This window comes from Harpia harpyja, chromosome 1, assembly GCF_026419915.1.
Source record: "Harpia harpyja isolate bHarHar1 chromosome 1, bHarHar1 primary haplotype, whole genome shotgun sequence".
NCBI classification, from domain to species: Eukaryota; Metazoa; Chordata; class Aves; order Accipitriformes; family Accipitridae; genus Harpia; species Harpia harpyja.
In genome coordinates this window covers 37,190,194-37,214,956 of record NC_068940.1, presented here as the reverse complement: position 1 = coordinate 37,214,956, position 24,763 = coordinate 37,190,194, and the positions used below count along the sequence as shown (strand labels likewise).

Genomic DNA, 24,763 nt, shown 5'->3' with positions numbered 1-24,763 from the left:
CATTTTATAATTTTAACATTCATAGCATATTTTAAAAAATCTATTAAAACACATTTTTCAATAAAATATGATTTTTAGGAAAAAAGTTTTGAAAGAACACTGCCTTCTTGATGTTGCTTTTTCACCCTAAAAATGGCAGTTCTCAGGGGTTTTTTTGTTTTTGGTTTTTTTCAATTATGTCTTTTTCCAAGGACTCTTTGAAGACTACAGTCCATTTCCTGCCCAGTTCCAGCTAGTTGTTGTTATTTTTAAAAATTCTAAAGATGTTGTTATTTTTTAGAAAAGAAAATAAATCCACTAGTCCAATGTGCCTGCTGATTAGGGACTTAACTCAAAATCCACTGAGGAAAATAGGAGGTTTGTGGATTGCAGTATGAGCAACTTTTAGATCAAACTAATTCAATTAGCTAGTTTTGCTGGTTTGATTGGGAAATGGTATTACAGTGTAGCTGTGCTTATTTCAGAAAAAGTGCCGTGTTTATTGTTGTTTTTTTAAACTGTAGATTTGTTGTGACTTAAAGAAGGAAAATTCAGTTCCTAAAATGAGAGCTTCCAGGCTGTTTCAGTCTGCAGTAGGTTTGCAAGACTGAATTATAAATTCTGGAAATAGGATGTCATAGTTAAAAAATGCATGGTCAGCCTTATGTATAGTTCTGAATGAGATCTTATGTGATATTTTAGCTGATGACATTGTGATGGAAGATGAACCACAGATGTGGCTGGAGAAGGTATCTGCAGCCAGAGCTGTGCAAACCATTGTACTGTTTTAAATTCTCATTACTTAGCCACAAAAGATTATTTTTTGCAGTTAGATGGGAGTTCATATTCAAATGCCTTTTTTTCAACCAAAGGGTGAATCCTTTAGCTGAAGAATAGAAGGCAAGGGGCTCTGGAAATGCTGCCTGCTGTTACTCAAAGTATAAATTATCAGCAATATCAGGATTTCATCCCAGGAGATGAAATTCAGCCTTCCCTACCACTCCACCAAACTGGAGTAACTGAACTGCATGCAGAGAAATGCCTGAAAGGAGGGAGATGGATTTTGCCCCAGTGCTGCAGGGGGCTGTAGGGAAAAAGTCTGTTGTATACCATGGCAAAGAATATTTCTACAAAAAGTCCCAAATGTATATTCTATAAACAAATTAGTATTTGTCTAAATGTGAAAAACGTGCAGAAAAGACTTCCTTATAGTGACCATGAACACACAAGGAAAAGTTATAAAAAGGAAGTCACAAAATGAGATACAACTAGAAAGGAACATAAGAAGGTGTTTGGTAAGTGCCTTCTCTATGCAGGAAAAGACCTAGGAAAGATTACATCTGTCACTCAGCAAAGAGGGAAAGCTTTTGACAGATCACCCTAAGAAAGCCTTTTTTACTTTCATCTTTGCTACGGGAATCAGCTGTGATCAGATTGCAAAAATAATCAAGACCAATGTCAGAATAGTGGAAGCTCTGGCTACAGTAGGAAGAAGTGTTTCAAGAGCACTTAGAAAGCACATAGATAAGGTCAGGCCATTAAACTAACCTTAGAACTTCAGAACTACCAGTCATCATCCCTGAAGACCTGTGGAGGACCAGTGGTTTCCAGAAGACTCACACCAGTGCAAACACAGCAGCTATGTTTAAGATGGAAGGGTGGGGAGGGAACATGGGGTCATCTTACCTTCTGTTCATATAAAAATACTGGAACAAAATAATCAAACTACCCATAAGAACCTAGAATAAGGGTTTTGGAGATGAACAACAGACAACATGGATTTATTCAGGATAAATTATGTCAAACCTACCTAATCTCATATCATGACAGTGTGACAGACCTTGTGGACAGGGAAGTCATATATCTTGAATTCTGTAAGCTTCTACCACTGTCTCGCATAACAGTCTCACGTAAGGGAGCTACAGGATATCCTCCAGATGACATTACTGCAGGGGGCTAGAAGAGGTTGGAAAATCATATTCCAAAAATTATACCTTCATGGCCCATTGTCAGGCTGGAATAATGTCTGGAGTGGGTCCTGGGCCCAGCAATATCCAATACTTTTATTAATGTCTTAGAAGGTGGAACAGAAAATATTTTGCATGATATCTGCAGGCAGTACCAAGCTAGGGGGAATGGCAACAGCCTTTGAAGACAGCACTGTAATACAGAATGATCTTGACAAATTGCAGAAACAGTCTGAAAAAATAGGATGCAATTCAAGATGAATCAGTGCAAAGTTGTCACTGATGCATAATCAGCTGTTCAAATATAGGATGGGGACAACTGATTACAAAGCAGTTCTGCAAGAAAGCATCTGGGGTTACAGTGAATCAGAAGCTGTACACGAGTCAACAGTGTCATGCTGTTGCAAAAAGGGCATATGTCAAACTGGGACATATAAACAGGAGTGTCATATGTTAGACATGTGAAGTAATCCCACTTGGTGCTGGGAAGATTTCAAACGCAATACAGCATCCAGTTTTTGGCACTGCACTTCGAAACATATGTTGTCCAGCCACAGAACAATGGAAATAGTGCCAGGTCCAGAAAACATGACCTACAAGAATGACAGAAGAAATTGGGGTTGTTTGGTGAGTAGATGTAATAAGTCTTCAAATACATTAAAAATTGCTGCTAAGAGGAAGGAAATAAACCGTTCTCCATTTCGTCTGAGAACACCATAAAAAGAAACAGACAGGTTTCCAAAAAGTGTTCAATAGTAGGAAAATTTTCTAATGGTAAGGCCGCTACAATAGATTGCCCAGAGGAATTGTTGAATCTGCATCATATTGGTCAAATGTGCCTCAAGAGTGAAACAAGTATAGGTAATCACATCACTGGGCAGAGAGGACTGCACCAGATCACTTACCAAGGTACTCTGTTTTCTGTAAGGAATCCTCAGCCTGTCTGTCAAGTTGATTCTTTCAAAATCGTTGTAATCCCAATTTTTTTTTTTAAATAATTTTTTTTCCCAGTAACTCTGAATAAGAAGGAAGTAAACATTGAAGCTGACAATGTCAGTAGCTGGCACTATTACTACATATGGAAAATTTGCAGTTATCAAACCCAAATAATTTCTAACTTTTTTTTTTGTTTGTAGAACTTGTCAGAATTTCCACTTTTTCTTTCTCTAAAGTGGTAGGCAAAGCATAAAAGGGGTCATCAACTCTGAGATGAATTTCATTCAAGATGAGTTATGTAGCTACATGTATATAACTTCTAGGAAAAAAAAAAAAAAGAACCACCCCCCACACATTTAATTATCAGCATAGCAGCCACAGAAAGACAGACAGACAACAAAAATAAGTGAGATAAGACACTTCAAGTAACATAGATGAGTTTGTTGTGACTACTCATGATGGGAACTGTTATCAAAGTCAAGTACATGAAGCATTATTTGGCCCTTTATTGTGTGCAAAAATGTCTGTAATCTTTGCTGTAATGCACAACAAATCACACACATTATTTTGAAAAATCAGACCAAAACCACCCCAAAGCTATAGCAATAGAGGATTTTCACTATCCCAGATCACACTGTTGTTCCATGTAATCTGCACCTAACCAAGAAATTGGAAAACCTATACGAACATACCTAGTTGATTGTGTATTGCTATATTTGGGGGGAGAAAATTCCTTCCGGATCCCAGTGGGGAATTCAGCTCATGCCCTGAAGCATGAGATTTGATTACTCTTTTTTGAACATGCATAACTGCCATTGCTATTACTGGTCATAACATTTTGTCAGGAAAGAGAAATATTATTCTGCAATGTAATAAAAATAGATAAAATTCAATATAGCTTCAGAATCATTTGCTACATTTCCAAAGTAAACATTAAGCACCCATCAAGATTATTCCATTGGATAAGCCAAGGAAGCCTCCAGTGCTATCTGTTCATTTTATTATCTCTAATTTTCAAGTGTGCAAAAATGCTTTCAGTAAATATTATGGGTTCTTCCTGTGCTAAAAGAGATGCTAAATGACCTTCACCAACTTAGTTATAAATAACAGAAGCAGGGAGCAGACAAATGCTGTATAGTTTCAGCTCTATTCAAACCTATCAGCAAATTCTGACCAGTGGATAAAAATGGACACCAGATTCTGCTTGCTTTTTTTCCACTTCTTCATAATCCCACCCCAGTTCCCTCTTGAAAGGCATTCTGTTCTGTCAGCCATAATGGCATCTGCTGGTGGAGACAGGAAGCCATAAATCTGTAGGGTTCCTCTCGACCAAGCCTTGTTAATGCTCCCATTTATCACTGAGGATAGGGTGCCATCTCACTAGTGCTCTACTCAGAAGTCCATCTTCTCAGTTTCCTCTTCCCAAAGGAGTAACCATTTAAAACAGTGACTTTCTCATCTTGCATGTTGAGACTGAAAACGCCACTGATACAAATACCATACCCAGTGTGTAGCATTTGGATTTAATCCATGACTCTGGAGAACAATAGCTGCTACTTGCTGATCCCAGACTACACTGAATCGCTGCTTTGCTTACATCTAGAGCTTGTATCTTTTCAACTTGCACAAAACTAGCAGATCCCAGATGGAGAGGTTAAAATCTGAGGGCACTCTGTCATTTGCCTCCCCGTGTCGTCCCCCCCCGATGCCTTTAGTGTCCCAACACATTACACCACGTCCCACAGTTTGGGAGAATTGTTAATAAAACATCACTGTGTTAACACAGCATTTAATACACGATTCTTCATAACAAACAAACTATCCTAATCAGAGGTGCAGTATCTTTCTGTGCAGCCAGGGAGGCGAGGAAATAAAAAACCAACTAGAAGTACCTCCATTTTTCTGATTTGGGAACCAAGACGCAGAAGCCGAAGGGTTCAAAATCACAAATCAAGGCAGGATAAAATGTGAAAAGAAAATCCTAGTTTGCCACCCTGCCCCTGAACTACCTGATCCAGGTCCAGTGCTCCACTTACAAATTAGACAGTGTGTCACTTCTTCTCATCACAGTGCCAGGATAATTGCCCCGCTGCTGCAGATGCTGTGGCCCCTCTTGGCCCTGTGTTTACACCTGCCTGAACTGGAGACAAAGCAGAAATCCCCTGGTGTGCACCAACGGGATTTTACACGTGCTGCACACAGGTATAAGAGGTCTGTGCAATTCCAACTGATTCAAGCAGAGCTGTTCACTTCTGAGTGAGTTATGCTAGGCAGAAGTGGAAAAAATGAGTATTTTATAGTAGTGTTATCCTATTTTATCTTTCAAACTAAGCATTTGCTTGCACCAATAAATACTTTCAAATTGCTTATAAAAATTGTTAGAGTTCGTACAGGGAAGGCTATCAAATAATTTAAGTGAAATCAGTTAGGTGGACACTTTCATAAACACAATCTCGTATTAGGCTGCTAAATACAAAGGTCACTTAGGGGTCTTCCCACAGAAACCCTTTCCCTGCCTGAGCTGCGGGACTGCGGTTTGCAGATCGCCAGTGACACCGGCTATAACACAGCGGCTCTTGCTGGTGCTTTGTAACAGAGCCCGATCTAACAGATTGATTTCAGAGGTATGCAAATTATTCCAATTAAACCCATAGTTTCATTAGAAGGATACAAATGCCCAAACAGAAAAAAAAGTATCTAGGAACTCAGTTCCATAGCAAACTCGGGGCTTAGGCTACGGAGTATTGCAAAATCCACTTTTAAGAGGTCTTACACAAATTATAGTTGAACATATAGAAATTAATCCATCCTTTCAGGCCCAAATCACTTTTAAACCCTCAAGGTGTTACAGCAGCTGTGGGAAAAAACCTGAAATGAATAAACAGGGCAGGGGAAGTTATATCCATGTGTCTTAGGGAACAAAACCGTTCAAAGCTCCAGCGTCACCTGCCCCTCCGTGGCCCAGCAGTTTGTTGAGCTGAGAAACTCCGCGTGGTCGGATGGGACATAGATTTGGCTTGCCGTGAGGGTGCAGAAGCACCTGATGGACATAGCTGGTTCCCCCTAAATCCAGGTGCTGGGGGAATTAGGGGAGCAGAGGGTGCTTGAGCACAACATAGTAATCCTGCTCTCCCAGGCTCATCGGCGGTGCAGTGCTTTCTTACTACAGAAGGGCCTCAAACGAAGCCTTGGGTTTCACCTGAACTTCGCCAAACTTTGCGTCGACGTCCAACCGCGCCGATTCCCCCTGCTGCTCCTGAGACAGGGATAACCGTGGGGGCGAGCAGTAAGGTCACAGAAGCCAAAGGGTCCCGGTTCCCCCGGCCCCGGAGACGTTTACACCTGAGGAAGCACCGGTCGCACCGGTCAGCCGCCGGTGCAGCAACACGGCGGGAGCGACCGCCGCGCCTCCCCGCAACGCTGACGTTGCCTTAAATCCCCGTTTTTCTAGTGAAAACGCCCGTATACCCGCCCTTCGCCTGTGAGACGGGGCGAAGGAGGCTGCCGCCCCCGGGGCCGCCCCGTCGCAGCCCCCCCCCCCCCCCCCCAACCGGGTGCCGGCCGCTTCCCGCCGCTTCCCGCCGCTTCCCGCAGCGCCCTCCCTCGGGAGACGAACTCTCCCCGGGGGGTGTGGGGGGTGCGTGGGGTGGTCTCGCGTGGGTGGTTGGCGCGAGGGGGGAGGAGGGGCGGTCGCGCGTGGGGTCGTGCGGGCGGGTGGTGCCGCGCTGGCCCCCAGGTGCCGGTGGGCCCGGTGCCTGCGCGCCCTGTCTCTTTAATAAACTGCTCTGCCGCCTGTCTGCGCGGAGTAAATTTCATCCTGTCATCAGGTCGCGGAGGAGGAGTTTGTTAATGTTCAGTTTGCTCAGTGGATCGATGTTTGCTGGCATCGCCTCGCCCTGCCTGTGTGCGTGTGTGTGTGTGTGCGTGTGTGTGTGTGTGCGTGTGTGTGTGCGTGTGCGCGCGTGTGCGCGCGTGTGCGTGTGCGCGCGTGTGTGTGTGTGCCTGCGCGCGCGCGTGTGTGGGGCTGCGCGAGTGTGTGTGCGTGCGTGTGTGTGTGTGTGAATACCAGATTTCCTTCCATCCAAAGCCTCCCTGTCCTCTCCCATATCACTCACCGCCTGGCATCTGACAGCACGGAACCTGCAGCGCTCCGCGCACACACACGCACGCACACACACACACACACACACACACACACCACGCACACCCGGGCACCGCTCCGCCATACAGCTCTGCGAGGAGGAGGAGGAGAGGAGAGGAAAGGGAGGAAGCAGCCAGCCCCACAGTCTTTCCAGAGCTGCCTTTTTAATATATACATATCTATTTTGTTATTTATTTATTACCATTCTCTGGCACTGTGGGCGCCTTTCATTTGCTCCTGAGCTTGGATGTTTGAATCAAAGCAAAGCAAGTGTTGCAACAGTTAAAAAAAAAAAAGCCAACCAAAAAAAAAAAAAAGAGAGAGAGAAAGAAAGAAACCTAGATCTCTAAAATAAAATAAAAACCAAACAGGTTCTTATCAGTGAAGTGGAAAGGAGGGGGGCAGGGGAGGCTTGAGGGGGGTGTTGGGGAAAGCAGCTGAGAGGCAGAGGCAGAGAAACACGACTCAGGAGCGTCTCAGGGCTCTCGGATCTGGGGACAGAAGTGAGATTGGAGAAAGTAGAGCGATGCCAAGGAGGAAACAGCAAGCACCCAAACGGGCTGCAGGTAAGGAGAAGCCATCCACTTAACACAGCCTCTGTCTCTCCACTCCTTCCAATCCTACCCCCCATCTTTATTATTATTTAGGGTCACCCTTGCTTTTCCGGGCTGGATCTTTATTTATTTATCCCCCCTCCCCCTCCCTTTCCCTTCGTAACTCCGCGGAGCCAGTTTCATTCCTTATTGCCAAGATCTTTACTCTGACATGGGCTGTCCCCTTCCACCCTCCCGCCGCTCCCACCGCGCTCGGTCCCCGCTGCCTCCTGCTCCGAGCTCCCATCCTGCCCTGCCTAAACTTTTCCCCCCAACTTTCTTCCACCCGGCTCCCCTTCTCCCCCGGCCCCTTTCCCTTACCGAACCGAAAGCAGCCTCCCATTTGCTTCCCGCTTTGGTCTTTATTTTTTTTTTTTCTTCCCCTTCCCTTTCGGATTTTTTCCCCCCTCCTGGTGGTTTTTTGTTTTTGAACCGTGTGTTTCGCGAAGTGGGTCGGTGCGTTTAATCTTTTATTTCGCCGTGTTTCTGGTGGCAGTGCTGGCCGGGTGGTGCGTGTGTGTGTGTGTGTGTGTGTGTGTGCGTGCGCGTTGTGTATGCCTGAAATAGTACAGGGACTGTCTCTGCTGATGAACCCGGTGGGGAAGTTCAGCCTTTGATCATCAGTGGTGAAAATTGCAACAGGAAATAAAATGAAACGTTCTGACTGTTAGAAGACAATCCACATTTTCAAATCAAATCCTTCTTTTGTTTTGTAGCCGAGTTTATATATTTGCACATGCCAAGTGGTTTTGCAATTTTTAATTTTTTTTAAAAAGAAGAAAATAGTTTGCAACTTTGGAAGTGTTTTGTTTTGTCATTGGTAGGGTGTTCTTTTTCTTTTGGGGGCCAAGAAGAAGAAACAGATGAGTGGGCCTGTAGAGTAAATCTTTTCAAAGAGTTTTCTTTCAGGCTGCTTAATTGCTTTTTATTTTTTTTTAATAGTGTGGTGGGGTTTTGTTTCTGGGAAGCGCAATATGGAAGTTCATTTTTCTTCTGCCAGACCCACCCACTGAAAAATCAGCTTTCCAGTTGATTGCCAGCTTTGATTTGACATTTGATTGATCACCTGTCATCTTGCTGCCTTTGATCTATTCATTCTTGATATATATCAATAAATCACTCACCATGGTAACCCGAGTGCCAATGACGTAAGGCTTGCCCTCTAGATTCTCTTAGCCAGACATGCACAATTATTATCTTGTTTGGCTTTTAATGTAGGCGGGTTTTTTCCCTTCTTTTTTCTTTGTGTCCTTCATCACATTAGTTCTCTAAAGAAAACTAATATTTTATGTTTTTAGTTTAAAAATGGTTTACTAATTTTTCCTGCCCCTTCTGAATATTTTCTAGGTCTAGCATATTATATGTGGGACAAAATGTATGGGCAAGTTTAGTGGCATACTTGAATAAACTTTGAAAAGTAGTGCTTGGGATTCATTCAAAGGTAAATGTTATTTCAGAGAAACTGGGACATGCAAAACTTTTATAAACTTACGTGTTTTGCCGTATTCGTATAGGTGTAGGACAATGGTATGCAGGCAGAGTCTTTTGGGACGTGACCAATGACTGTACCTACACAGGTTGTTCGTATGATTCCTGGCCAGCAAAGATCCCCTTTCACCATAAATAACAGTTAAGCTAGAAATGCATATATACATGTATTCGGAAGAACTCTCTGATGAGTTGCTATTATTGTTTTAGTCACAAAGAGGTTATATCTGAATAAGGCATTAACATTTTCAACTTGCAGGATAAATAGCTATTTTTTCATGGATGCTGATCATCACAGTGACAGTGCTAGAATTGCTCCTTTTTTTCTCTCTGTCAGGAGTATAAGTCTTCATGTTATTTTGTTTTCAAAGCAGAATTTTCACTTGGAATGCGTGTAGTATCTTTTTGTAGAAGGAGCACCCTGTTCTTTTTTAGAAACATAGGCGACAGAGTAAGTAAATTTTTGCGAGCAAAGCCCATGCTGTTGTTTCCCGGGATTTCCCTGCTGAGAATACAGTAAGATATGTTTTTGTCCGGAACGCTAGAGTATTTTTGAGAATCTTAATGATGAGGGAGAAATTTCACTGACCACAATTACATCTCTCCTTCCTTATTCTTACTATAAAATATGCATTGCTCTTCAGTGGTGCATTTCTTTGATTATATTTGTCCTCAGATCAATGTTGTTTCAGGTGAGCAAAATACTGCAAATGCAGTCCAGTTTCATCCAGCATAACTGATTTGAAGTAGGTTTATACATTTGCAATAGTTCTCCTGCTTTGAAGTTGTATTTGTGTGTTTGTGGGGGGTAGGGGGGGTTTCAAAGAGCAGACGTGCCTGTTGTGTATAGTTCTTAGAACTGACTTTCATTTTCAGGGATAGTACTGAGGTTCTGTTTTGTATGGTGAAAAATACCTCAAAGTGACAGCAGACAGACTGTGCAATAAGAAATGAATCGCTCATCAAGGCTGATAGCAAAGCCCCTTATTCCTTTTATTTAAAGGAGTTTATATATTACTTAATTTTCACTTTTATTTATTTTTAGTTGTACAAGTTCAAAGGTATCAGTTGCACTGCATTTTGTCTTGATGGCAGCAGAGATATTGAAGAGAAGTTTGCAACTTTTAGCTTCTTTAGATAGTTCACCTCCAACGGAAGAAAAATGATAAGCCTTATGATTCTGGACATGCCTGCTTTTGTCATTGCTTAAAATTAAATACTATGCACAACTGTAAATAATTACTACCATGCACTGACTTTGAAAGCAGGTTTCTAGTTTGATTAATGAATAATGTAAAGGTTAGAGAGAACCAGCGAGTGAATCAGAAGTGAAGTCCTGCTGCTAGATGAAAATCTATCTGGAGAAATATACATGGCAATTTTGTCCTTTTCTATTATTAATTTTAAGCCTTGTATTCCTAAGAAATATATTACAGACCATTGTAATGAAGCAAGGTAGTGTAATTGGATAAATGGGGCACTATTTATGTTTGATGATGGGGATTTTTGATCTCAAATTACAGTTTTAAAGACACTTTATTTCACATCAACTCCAAAACTATGTCAAATGCATTTTGATCTTTCCAGGGCTGAACTTTTCTGAATCGTCATTCCTTTTTGAGATCGTCATTTCCATTGCCATAATTCTTGAAGCAGATAGTTACAGTTCTTTATATCAGTGCCTGCTTTAGTATCATACTTCTGTTGACAATAAACAACCCATTTGTGTCGTAGCTCTCACCCAAATGAAATCACAAAGGGCTTTACAAACCGTGGGCCTAATTCTTCTCTTGCTCAGGTGCAAAGCAAAAATAACTTTACTAGCAGCATCAGTGCAGTTGCAATGAGTACTGTCTGCTCCTGCGAGTAAGAAGAGACTCAGGCCCAGAAAGTACTTCATCCTTCAATGAAATGCAGCCACCTCTGGGGTAGAAGTCTTGTAACGATTCCATAACAAATGGTAATATATTAACAGAAGGGTGGAAAAAGGGTGGGAGCAAAGCAGAATTGCTATTCAGATTTTATTCCTAGGGGTATGAAATAGCTTTCAAACACAATTTCACTGGATTAAACTCTCCTTTCCCCTGCAGCTTGTTTAAATGTACATATTTTATTTTGTGATCATGAATTGCTAGTTTGCTTTTTTAAAGCCCGCAAAGAGGAATGTGGACTTAACGCCTTTTCCGGCTGCAATTTTGTGTTTCTTCTTTTCTTTCTCTCTCAGCTCGTGTAGGCTATCTAAGAACCAAAGCACGGGAAAAGTACAGCAGAAGCAGATATCAGTCACATTTATTTTGTTTATTGGAGCTGTACAATAACACAGTTTTGGTTTTGGAAGAGTCCTCATAGAGCAGCAAACAGAAGATGGCTAGCAGTCAGTACTTTAAAGCTGCAGCTTGCACCTTAGTAGTAAAAGGTTATTTAAAACAGAAACATATTTAGAAAGTGAAATCCTGCTTCTGCAGAGAGCAGAGTAAATGACCAGCTAGGTCCGATATGTCTATTTCTGTGATGAAAGGAAGCGATATATACATGTATTAATAACCAAGAGCGTTGTGGCTTTTCGAGTATTATATGTATCCTTTATTACAGGGGCAATAGAAGCAGGTTCCCAGCAAGCAGTACTGAATGAAACTGTAGAAATGGCAGCACTGCTTTGTTTAAACATCCTCCAGAAAAGCAAGTGCACATCAAAACCACCTAAATAGCTCATGCCTCAGAACCTTTCAGTTACTGTGCACATCACAGTGCTGACAGATGACAAAAAAGCCAAGGTGTTCACAAACAAGAGGAGCCTTTAAATCCTGGTTAATTAAATATATTCCAAAATAGGTACTTTTGCAACTAAAGAGGCACCAAAATTAGTCGCCATCTGCGTTAAATTCTGGAATCGGCTACTAAGCCCAAAGCTGCTATGTAATTTTTTTCCCATGTCAAAACTCAGGCCTGAATGGGACAATTTGAAATCATGTTCATTTTAGTTACTGTTTCCTCATTTCAATTTTACTCTCACATATCAAAGCACAGCCTATTATCACTATATAACGAGTGGGACTCACCAAGAGTTCAGCCTCTGTGACTGTGAAATAAAAGATGTTTCCATCAGTAAATGACATAATTTTATAGCACTTTTAAAAACATGTTCATTGTCAGAAATTCTTTTGCATAAATGCTTTCCCTCTTCTGTGCTCTCTAATTGAAAAGCCCAATTTCTTCGAAACGGCAGGATTTTGGTATTTCCTCTCAGAGCTTTCTCCTCCTGATTTTTGCTCTCATTAGTAGCACCCACCTCAAGTAACTGTTTCCCCTAGAAGAGGTCCCTGGAGTTTCTCCGTAGCAAGGGCCAGGGTGAGCCTTTCTCCCGTCATCTTACTTCCCATCCCGATGAGGACATCACTCCCAGAGAGCAACTCCAGACTCACGGAAAAAAAAAAAGCTGTCAGTTGCTGTGGCTGCAATTCCCAACTTAGCAGCAGCAGAGGGAATGGAACTGTACTCTATCAATTACAGTTGGAACCAGAGGCTAAACACTTATTGTGTTAAGCTATTGTGCAGATCTTAAGAGCTCAAATGTAAAAAAAATATCATGTCAGCTAGTGGAGGGGAGACTAAGGCCTGGTTCTTCTACTGGATGACGTATTATTAGCAAATGCAAAGTAAAATTATTCAAATTCTATTTAATGCGTCTCGGGTTGAGACGTGTGTAACATATTATGCCTTAAAAAAGGGGGATCCTACTGACTTTGCTGCTAAAGTAGGCCTTTGTTTTTCCCTCTCCTCTGCAAAATGGAAATATTTGTGAAGTTTTACCTCTAAAGCGTGCTCATGCAAGCAGAGAGACATTTTCATCTGTCTCTGAATCTGATACAGGAGTCAATTGGAAACACATTACACTCTCAGCTGAAGTCTTACATTTCATTCATGCAAGAGCAGTGATTTTTCATTACCTATTTAATTACAATAATTTACATGAGAGTGGGTCCAGTTCTGCAGCTCTTACTCAGCACTTTGCTTCAGTGGGTAACTGGCCTGTGTAAAGCCTGTCTATATTAAGACTGGGCTGTTTAGGTACAAAATTAAATATACATGTTTCTTTAGTAACGTTTTGCCTCTGAAGAGGGACCAGATTCTACCATTAAGCTTTAAATCTAGGGAGAGTTCTGCTTGTAACTTGTGTTACTAATGGTTGCATGCTCTTCTTTTCTAAAGTCGGTATGACTGAGATATTTTGCTTGCTTGGCTAACTTCACTTCTCAAACATGTTTCCATTCTCTATGTTAATTATCAAACACTGTTTCTTGGTACCAGTAGATGATACGGTCTTTTAAAGAACCCTTTTTTAACGTGCAGTGTTAATGTTGTGCACACGAGCAGCAGCTCTCAAGTAAATGCATGAAGATGGTTTTGCAAATAGGAAGCCTAAAAGTTCCGTGTAGTTTTAGGGACTAAAATCCGTTCTTTCTCATTAAGGTGACCTCTCATTTGAGACTATTGGATCTTGGCACCGAGTCATTTTTACCATGTTACAGTAACGGCTTCTGCAACTCAGAAATACCTTGACAGCAAACCATGTATTTTTTAAGGTTTCAAGGAGAAACGCATCATAGAAGCACACTGTTTCCCATTAGATTTACACATCCCTCTTTAACTGTTGCTGGCTTTTCATCCATTACCTTGTGAGATTTTTCAGGCAAAAAGAAGTGGAAAAACTGGTCTTATGATCTAAGTGTTGCATTAAGTGTTTCTTTTAGAAAAATGAAGAGAATCTTTGTTTCCCTAAAAGAAATGTTTTCCCCCTTTGCCCTAGGAAAAACAAAGTCACAACAATAGCTTCAAAATGACAGGATTCAATTGTGAAGAATACATAGTTTATAACGTGTGGCGCCCGATGGCCCCAAGTATTGGTAAAATTCCACAATTAAGTAGAACAAACAGTCCTAAATGTATTGGAAACAGATCCTTTTCAGGTATGCCCACATACATACCTGCAAAAAGGAGAGACAAGCACCTGCCTGGGAGAGGGATGCACTGTTCTTATTGACAGAAACTGGAAAGCTCAGTTGTTTAAAGCAGTTTTTGATTATTCCACCAATATTTGCCCAAATGTTAAAATTCCCATGATGTTAGGAGTTGTGTCCGCTGAAAGTCCTTTGTTAGTGTTTATTTTCTTTAAACCTCCAGCTCCTGGAGTCTGGTGATAATGCAAGTGCCCAATATGCATTTTAAAAGGAAAATTTCTTTTAAACTCCTTGCTATGGAGAACTAAGGAGCTTGAAAACATGCAGCCTGAAACTTCTTATGCTAGAAGAAAAATGCCATGATTCTCAAAGTGACTGTTTTTAACATCTCATAATTTTCAGGTAGTCTCATGATTTTTGAGGTTATGCCTCATGATTTTTGAATAAACAAGGTTGGCAATATTGCTTTTGACTGATTCTGATGATGAACTGGTGTATGTGCCTGCATATATAATTATATATGTACATACACATAATACCAGTAAACAAAATACATAACATAACGATGGAGTGGAGTTGCGTGGATAGTAGCACTGAATTTGTATTGCTATAAACAAAGCAGTTTTGAGACATCAGACCATCGGTTCTTGTGGAGAGGCTTTCAACTGAAGTTTCATGGAGATTGTTTTTAGCGGCAATTAAATCTAGAAAGTTAATAGCCAGTAACTGTTCTTTAAAGTCTAAACACTTGCAAGACCAATGAGGAATGCAGAGTCTACCTTTTTTTCAGATATAATCAGGCTCAACTTTATTGAAAAAGAATTTACAACTGGCAACATTAATGCTGTATTTTTATTGTATTAATGCAAATGAGATGCTGACTTCTTTCTTTCATCTCCATGGCTTGTATCTGTTATAGCTATATCATTCCTTTCTGTGTCTTTTCTCCCCGTGTTCTGCAAACTGCTATCATCTAATGATACTAAGGCTCATTTAAGTTACTCACGATGCTAAAGTGTCTATGGGAAGCATTCTTAGCTCTAGATAGCTATAGGAAAGCAAAACTACTGAGTATATGGGGAAAGCTAATCCACGTCAACCCTTCCATTCCCATTTTGGGAAACCCTTAAAATTGATAGGTCAAACAGGAAGAAAAAACTTGCAGGAAGGACTGTGTACTGGAAAGAACAGGTCATTTTTAATACACATCCCTACCTGACAAAGATAAAAAGCAATAAAGTTTTAAGGAGCTTTCTGGCTCTTCCTGCATCTCTCTCGAAAGACTCATTTAATTGAAAAGCCGGTTGTGCTTGTTTTTATGCATGTAAAAGAGAAAAGGGGCAATTTTGCACAAGGCCTAATATTCCAGAACAATATAATCAGAAGTCTTTCTGGTTGCTTTTTAAGTCTCTCTGTTCATATAAAATTAAGACCCACTTATCTTAAAGTGTAGTAAATCTCATTCAATATTGCTTTCATAACTTAAAAAATGATGTTACATATTCCCAAAGCAGCTTTGCTGAAGTGATATTTGGTCTGTTTATGTGGAATCAGTGCAGAATTTCTATTGAAAAAGGAGCAGCACACAGTTCTTGTTTTTAATGAAAATAATTAAATTCTCTGAAATAGCTTGATAGCAAAGATTTTTTTCCGGTGAAACACTGCTTAGAGGAGATCGGAATGAAAATCTGCATATTGGTCAGTTTGGTATGTGCAGACAACAAGCCTACTTCTGTCACTCACCTTCCACTTGGACAGAAGTAATTTTTTTTTTTTGTAGAAGGATTTTACTCTGAATTTTCCATAAATAAATAATTTTCTGTGAATTACACTGGGAATCACCACCACAATTTGTAAGGCCTGCAATTTTCTTTGTACGTATAGGAAGAACTCATTTACTTCCCGCAGCGTGAGTGGACTTTACAGAAAAGAGCTGGATCTTTTCATGATGTACAGTTTTGTATCGAAGAAACAAAACCTTTTGCTAGCTGGTATAGTGGTCTACCAAAATTAATTTTTTTATGTGTTTTTCAGCCACATCACAACATTTATAAGCACAGTACAAGTAGCATTAAATTAACATGTGAAAGGAGAAAGAAGCTAAGTAGTTATATTGATCATCTGTAGCACTAAATGATAAAAAATTAAAAGCTTTCTAGTGCTTTTGATTAGCTGCATGATTCCTGCTTGTATATGTGTGCTTTGTTAGGAAGTGGAGTAATATTTCTTCACACTTAGCACCTTTCTTCCAAGGATTTCTTACTAATGCTGTGTACTCCTCAGAATAACCCCAGTGAAGTAAAATATTTTTTTCCCCATTTTACAGAAAGGCAAATTGAAGCCAGGAGGTATTAGCTGATTTGCTCAAGGTCAAACAGCATTTGCTCCTAATTCCCTGCTCTAGGTGCTAGATCACACTTCTATCGTCAGCACACTTCCAGGAGAGGAAGCCGGGCTGGAGGCTCAAGGTATCCACATGCCTGCTGCTGGGGTGAGAAGAGGGGGCAGCCCAGCTGGGGCACTGGGGAATCGGCCAGGGAGAGGAGCTGGAAAAGCAGTTTCATCCCTTCCGTGCAACTCCCCGTGGTGGAGGAGGCGGCACTTTGTTCATGTCCAGGAGCTCCCAAAAGTGGGAGGACTCACAGTTAGAGAAAGCAGAGCTCTGTTAACTCTGTTAACAAGCCAAGGGAGCTTTACTGGGCAAGAAAAATTTAAGTCTTTTACCTTCCCTAAATTATCCTCAAATGCATTTTTGGTCAGTGGTAAGTTTCAGGACCAGAGAATTTGGTTGTGGTTACTTTTCTCCCCATATAATGTTCTACATTTCTTTGTCAGACCTGGGATCTAGCTTTGTACTTCTGACAGTATATAATGCATTGCCCTGAGAAATATGAAAAACCTGGTATAATTGCAACTAAGCAGGACATACACATTTTTCCTCCACCCAGACTGCCAGAGGTGGTTGGAAATCTCTGGTAACAGAGTTTGAGGCTCTGATTTCTGTAAGTCAGCTTCTAATGTTAAGGGTCTAAATCCTTACATGGACATCTAAAGAGAGACCTGAATTTTCAAAAGCTTTTAGCACGAAGCAGTTCCCATGGACCTTCCTCAGTTCCCTCTCTTGTGTAAACTGAAATTGTTAAGCCTCGATCAAGGGCAGTGTTGTTTTTCTAAAGTGGAGATGTATGTATTGCCTATAGAAGAAATATGATGCAAGTAATAGCCTATGGATTCATTAAGGATTGTTTATGTTTATTTTCACACCATATTACCTTTCAGGAATGGTCGTTTCAGCCATTATATTGACAGGAACTCAGAATAAATCTTAGGTAATATAGGGCTAATCTGCCATACCTGGGAGACCACCTGCTACCCTCTCAAACAGAGGCCAGATCGTTCGGTGCTGAATCACCAGGTAGGGCTTTCTTCTCTGGAGCTGGGGACTTGGGAAACTCTCCCATGGCTCCTTTTCATGTGGAAATTAATGCTTGCCTCTATTTCTGAATAGTAGGTTATTGGAGTTCGTATGCAAATTCCCAGGATGGGAATTTGTCTCTCTTTGATAATTGATATAATAATATGTATTTTTAGTGGTCCAAAGTCCTTGAGCTTGAGCCTTGTATACATAATTTATGTTTATTTCTTACTGTTATTAACTGTAATTTAGTTGTTTGTGCCTTTCATTGCCTTAGATTGAAGGGAGTGTCTCCATCCCATTGCCCCTCCATAAACAATGCCCTTTTAGGGTTCCTTATCCTGTATCCTTGCCCAGACATTTCCTAGCCTGTCAAATGCTGTCATTTTATTCCTTACAGATCATTCACAGTACGTCTCCTGTTGCACACACAAATAAGGAAGAAATGCAATCAGGATGCATCATCGTTTAGCATAACAAATAAAAGCCGATCTGTGCAGATTTCCCTTAAAGCGTCTCTTAATATGTATTGTCAAAATGTCTGAAGATGTCTTTTACTCATAAGCGTTTAATTATTTGTGACAATTAAACTAATATTCAGAGCAGGGAAAAAAAGAGGCTATTAAATATTTTCTCTTGTCAAAAGCTAACAAAACGTCACCTGACATAGCAAACTCCTTAAATTTTGTATTTCAAACGTACCTTATAACTGAAAAAGCACTTGAACAAAATTATGGGGCCCCATTTTACAGCCCTGGATTTTGTATTGAATTGGAGGAAATTGTATTTTTAAAACTAGACCAAAATTTAAAGACACATCATTAAAGCATATATCAGTAATGAGCAGCTGAATACTTGATGATTAAAAAGGAGTTTCTATCAATTTTTAAGTCTGTGCTGAAATATACGGCCAAGGGCCCCTCTGACTGAATCAGGGACTCAGACCTGGGTTTTGTAGCCTTAGCCAGTTACTGTTTTACTTGTGCATGAGAAAAAACAGCTCAAATAGAGCAAGTCATCAACCTTTTTTGTGTTCACAATTACAGATATATTTTGTTGGTTTTGTCTGATGATCCCTCTAGCCTGATGGATTGTTTGAACTGGAGAGGCAACGTGCTGTGGATGGGGCAGAACAAGTAGCCAACATTGCTGCCCAGGGCTCAGCACCTTCACCCGCCTGGCAGCCCCTTAATGAGGCAGAAGTTCAGCTATGTGATAACGAAAAGGGCAAAAAACCCAGGGAAGATCTTGAAAAGAACAGAAAACCACTGGAGGCCTTGAGAGCAGTGTTATATGGATGCTGGAGTACTGCATAGCCCCAGGCATGGCAACAATAACATCTATGTTATGGGCGCAACAGTTCCTATAGTCCAGATTGGGGTTTTCTGTTGAGAGGTCTGATTTCTACTGGTTCTAATGCTTCCAGTTCTGAGCTGCTCAGAGCAACCATTTCTATTATCAAAATCTATGTTTCTTTTCTTAAAAAGTTCTCCCTGTAATTTAGGGTAGGATGTTATTTGGCAAAAAATTAAAAGACGTACATCAGGGTTTATTTCAAAGCTGTGGGACCACTGTGCTTTCTGGCAGTGACGTGAACATTTTTCAGAGATATCTTCTGTTTTCCCTGAGAAAATCCACCCAAATTTGTCTGACTTATGAAGTCTAAAAGTTGCTGTTGCCAAAGAATTTTTAGAAGGTGACACAGCATTCTCCGGCATGCCATCTCCACCACACATGCTCTGTTCTTGGTTTCTCTTTTTCAATTACATTCCCTTAAAATACGTTTTAGCTGGAGATAAGTAGGACAATTGCTTTCCCTGCTGCAGGGACAGCGATGGGTCTGAGCAGTCAAAGCAGAATGAGGAAATGGTCTGTACTGTGTGTTTAGCTGGAGCCCAGGCCCTGAGATGGGAAGGAGGGAAATTTAGGAAGCAAAACATGGACAAGCAGGGGTAAGGACAGGAGCAGAGGGCATAAAATTATCATGTATCTGTAGAAAATGGTGGTAAAAATGTATACTTGACTCTGTTACCCAGTTAATGTAGAGCATGATATTCAGCATTAGCTCTTGCAGTGAATTCATCCAACAGTTTCTGTCTAGATTAAGACCTGGGTGGAAATAAGTCTGGTTCCACATGTGCGGTTCCTAGCTTTCCTCAGCTTGCTTTTTCAAAAGCCTGGCTGGGCCCTGGCTTCATCGCAGGCAGGGAGGGGATGGATGAGTGCGGGAAATTAATCCGCCTCAGCTGGGAGAAAAGGTACCGTCTGTAGGGCCGCTGCGGGGCTTGTGGCGGGAGCGCGGGGCGTGAGGAGCCTCCAGGCTGCGGCAGGGCCCGGCCTGGCCCTCCTGAGGTGGGCACTCAGCCCCAGGGGACCTTCTTCTGTGTGGAAAAAGTAGAAAAATTCACTTAAAATTTGCGAGAGCTGCGCCCCCCCATCTGTTGAATGGCAGTGGCAACGTCCCGTCCCCGAGGTATCATGCAGGCAATTCAGGAGTGGTCGCCAGGCTGCAAAACGCCATGGAATCGAGGGAAATCCGGATTGCCTGCTAGGAGTCTGGAGGAGATGTGGGCAGTGAGGCTCGGGGCCGCACCTTGACTGGCGAGAATTAAACGGACGTATTGAAGAGTTGAGGCAGCACACTGAGAGGTTTGTGGAAACCATATAGAATGTACAATAATAATATATATAGGGCAGTTGGGAGGTATCGGTGTGTGGAGCTGCGGGAGGTGCCTGGTCGGCAGGCTGGGGTGGCACGAGGCCTGGGGGAGCATAGTGCCGCAGGTAGGCTGGAACAAAGCATCGAAATTACTGGCAGTTAAGTAGCTGTTGTACAAAAGCAAGCAGCTGGGAGAAAATACAGAGAATAATGCCAGGAGTTTCAACCACAGATATCTGTTTAGATAAAAAGGGCTGGTAGTCTGAGATCTCTTCTCATGCCGCAACATGCAAATTGCAAAGGGCTGATCCCTGTGTCACTGTGTAACTGCCATTTACTTCAGCAGGCGCTGGGCCCTTGCAACTCTGACTTTGGTTTTACTTGGGGCAAGGGTTTTTATTTTATTTTGTTTGCTGCCCTGTGGGAGATTTTTCATAGAAATCGAATCCTTCTATCTGGAAGTTGGTGACAAAACTTGAACCAGGATCAGTAAGAGCGGAGCAGGTTGCCTTCAGGATATTGTACAGTTTTGTCACCTCCAAAATCTGTATGTTAAATAACTAAAATCCTGAGAATGTTAATCTAGAAAACAGTCGCCCTTGCATTACTCTTTTGGTGTTTCTGTGAACTTATTAGAGATCTTATAAACTGGTGATTTGGGTTAAACAGAGGTAAATCATTTGAAGAAATATTTGCGGGGCGGGGGGGGACACAGAAGGATGTTATGACGCCATCAACATCTGGCTTTCCACTTGTTTGGATTAGGGACATTTTACCTTAATCATTCCCAAACATCTCTGCTAAAATCCCTTCTTTCATTTTTTATCACCTATGAGGTATAGCCAGGCAGGTTTTCAATTTTTGTGTGTGTGTGTGTTGGGCTGAAGTGCTGAAATTTGTTGTTAGAGTGAGTATATGAACAGCCTCATTTTTATATTTGTCCTCTTTCATTATAATTGTTTGGAAACATTTTGATTCAGTTAAAATGCACTATGTTCAATATACAAAGTATGTACAGGGGAACAAGGGAGTGATTATGAGTTTCTCCAAGGAAATAAGCATCTCTTAGCCATCATCCTGCAACTGGGAAAGTTCTAATACATGACATCTATATAATTTAGCCTAATAACTTTTTTTTACAGTGATGTAATGGGGAGAGTGACCTGGACTTTGTAAAAGTTCCCCTACTTACTACAGATTCCCAAGGGCAATGTAACATTCTAGACAGTGTTTTATATGCCCTGATTAAAATGTAACATATTTTTGCATTTCCTGTGCAGTGACCTGTTAGTGCTCATAGACAGAACACTTAAAGAACAGTTACAAGAAGAGATTTCCAAATGTGCCTAATATGCGCAAGTTTTTATAACATTCTTATTTCATTTGAAATTGCAGCTACAGCAGGAACCATTCAGATGGCGCATTGATTTAACTTTTTAATCCACTGTTTTGCTACGTCAAGTAAAATAAATGTTTGTTTTTAGCTCCGTTTTTTTGCATTGCTAAAACTCCTAACTACTTGCTTTAAGCTTGGGATTCTAAAGGGAGCTACATTATCTGAGATTTAAAGCTTGCTTTTTGTAGCTGCTTTCTCACAACTCCCCCAAGAAAAAAAAAATTACAAAAGTACAACTTTAGCAAAAAGGGCTTTTATATCTCTATCAATTATAGAAACACCAGCTGCAGTAGATTACAAATGTGTTTGGCTGATTGTGATGTTGTGTGGGGAAAACTGTCACAAGGAGCTGGATTCTGTTCTCCCCGACACCACCGGGATGTCGCACAGCTCCCCGGGCTGCAGCCGGCACTTCTGTCAAAGCTGGAGTGGGCAAGAGCAGGATCCGGCTCAGAGATTGCCAAATTGCATACTGCCAAATCTAGCTCTGTACTTGCATGCACATCCTGGTGCTAGGAAAAAAATATGGAGCTGTTGAATGTGAACATAAGTGCTAACCGTGTGTCATTGCGTATGAATGTTTTTTTCTGTGAGCTGAAGCAAAAGCCACACTAATACGTCCGCAACCTGGACCAGAAATCTCTGGGAAGAATTACTCCAGTTATTGTTGTTCTTTATTTTTTATAGCCAAGATATTTGTTTACTTTTACTTTCTTGAAGAACAAAGTGGAGAGAAAAGGCACCACAGAACAAAAATTGTTTGACCAGCCCATAAAGGTAAAGTGGCTGGAAGTCATGAAGAAAAGAAGTATGATATCATGACAGCAATGCAAGATTTAGAATTTTGGGTGGTGTTGAGCTCAGGAGAAATTAATGTATCAAAGTGTGTGTGGGTCATATCACTCCACTAATATCCTGGGTAAAAGGGTAGCAAGGTAAAGGCTTTCTGTTGTTTGCGTCTTGGTTACTGTTTCATTTATCTTATTGTGCTTTGGGTCACTCTGGGAGGACGTGGTTGGGCCCTGGTTTATTTTAACAAAGAGAAACTGACATAGCAAAGTTCTTTGTATACTTTACAGTGAAAATGCAATTTTCTATTTTCATTTAATCCCAGGAATGTTGCCATTTTCGAGGCTGTCAAACAAATGAGTGCACTGGAGGACAGTTAGATGTGGCTGTCTAGTTCATCTATCTAATCTACCTCATTTCTAATGTGCCCATCACCATGGAGTCTAGGCAGAAAGTATCTGCCCTGATTTTGCTTTTTGTCTTTATTGGCTGTGGTAAGTCAATTGAGTCCTAAGAGCTTTCAGATTCATCTGCAAAAATAATAACAAAAACATTATCAGTATAATGATTCATTTTTGTACTCTTACTCAGAATTTCCCCTTTCTCTTCTGAGTATATTTGGCTGTTGATTATTGTTGCCTTATCTAGAAGAGGTTATATTTTACAGGTGTTGTATTAAATTGGAGTTTTACCTGAGTCATCAGTGACTCAAAACTTCATTTGGCTTCTAAAGTGAATTCACTCATGTCCTCTAACTTCTGCTTTTCTCTGCAGAAGCTGACTTCATTTACTAAGCCACCCAGGTTAGCAGCTGTATCTGTTCTGTGACCCTTTGCCATATAAAACATAGGTAAAGGTAATAAGAAGTAATAGAAATTGTGGCTTCAAAAATTATATCTTCATTTGGAAGCCCTGGTTTCTGTTAAATTTAATTACTTCTTTCTCTGCCAATTAGGCAAAAATGCATTGTAAGACATAAGTGAGCAGTTTTTCAAAAGCAGAGGCCTGAGGTCCGTGCTAAGGGGAGAAAAAATCCCGCCGTTGATTAGCTGTATCTGTGCATGTGGTTATCAGGATCTGCATGCACACATGGGGAGAATGTGCTGCAATGGGGCACTGTGGTGCTGCCAGCGTGCACAGTCATCCTGTCAGTGTGAGTGTTCACGGTAATTTTAGAAACGTGTCTGCCGGGCATACAGTGGCATCTGCACGGTTGTGTGCCACCTTCTGCTTTTGAAAAATGTGGCCTAAGTAGTAATCAGTCTGCAGAAGTCAATAAGCTCTCATGTTGAAGAGGCTGAGTAACCAGTGTGGTGCTCACTGAGGGAAAGAGTTCACTGAAAATGCTGCAAATGTAGCTTTCTCAGCTATAATTGAATTTGATCTCAACTGTACAGTTACATACAGCCCTTTTTCTACTCCTCTCCTACGTATATTGAAAATGTCTTTATAAACCTACCCCTCGAAGATAATTTCATTGAGAGCCAGACGTTTCATACGTGACAGTGATTTCTAATCCCATCTGGACTGGCAGATCGCAGGTTCCCAGCCTGTGGCCTCAGCATGTAACGTGAGTTCACACAAACACAGTAAACCATCACTCTGGCTGTTCGGTTAGTCCTGGAATGATCGAGTAAGAGATGGATTACTCTTTGCAAGATTTAATTTCATGTTCTGGCTATTTGCAGTGGACCAAAGTATGGACATGATTACATTTCACAGGTTTTTCTGTGATTTAGAACAAAAATTATTAGCAGAGCTGGCTCAGCAAGGAATTTCTGATGTAATCTATACCAGTTACAGGCAAGGGGTGTGGTAACAGGGAAAGAAAAAGGAGGGCTAAGTGTTTATCCCAGTTGACTGAGACAGAAAACAGGACTGGCAAGATGACAAACTGGCATAACCTTACACTAGAAAGTGCAATGATTCCAACAAAAGTTCCAGCCATAATGAGTGGCTTTTAAAAGAGCCAGGCATAGGAGAGGACAGTTTCTTGGTGCATCCTTCAGCATAGCTAAAGCAGGCAGGGGTAACATCTGTATCATACAGTTTCTTTAGGCGCTATGGCAGTATCTATGTTAAACAAGTGTTAGGAACTGGTTTTCAGGGTTTTAAGGGCAGGGTTGGTAGAAGAGAAGTGAAAAATATATCGATGTTAGATACACGACCACTTAATTTCCCCAGTAACAGTACTGTAAAACATTTTTTCATCAGCTCTGTTAGGAACAGTGACAGATGAACCTTAAGCATTTCTGAGGTTTTCTGCAGCTCAGATATAAATACTTCATACTTCTCTGAAGGTTTCAGGATACTATATAAATAACAGAATTTCCCAAGCTCATATTCCCACCTTCCCTATGATGCAGACATTTTTCCTTATCCCTGTTTCCTCTGTGGGTGAGCTGTGGCACAGAGATGTTTAATGACTCAGCAGAAGGGCCA

At 41.1% G+C, this 24,763-nt stretch overlaps 1 protein-coding gene across 2 annotated transcripts in view; it reads left to right on the top strand.

Annotated features, from left to right (window-relative positions):
* Window positions 1–6,920: 6,920 nt before the first annotated feature.
* TSHZ2 (teashirt zinc finger homeobox 2) overlaps window positions 6,921–24,763 on the top strand; it is a 234,266-nt gene continuing 216,423 nt past the window's right edge. For both annotated transcript variants that reach the window (XM_052787284.1, XM_052787278.1), the window contains exon 1: window positions 6,921–7,589. In XM_052787284.1, coding sequence (XP_052643244.1) covers window positions 7,550–7,589 — 40 coding nt within the window. In that variant the 5' untranslated portion in view covers window positions 6,921–7,549. The remainder of the gene's footprint in view (window positions 7,590–24,763) is intronic.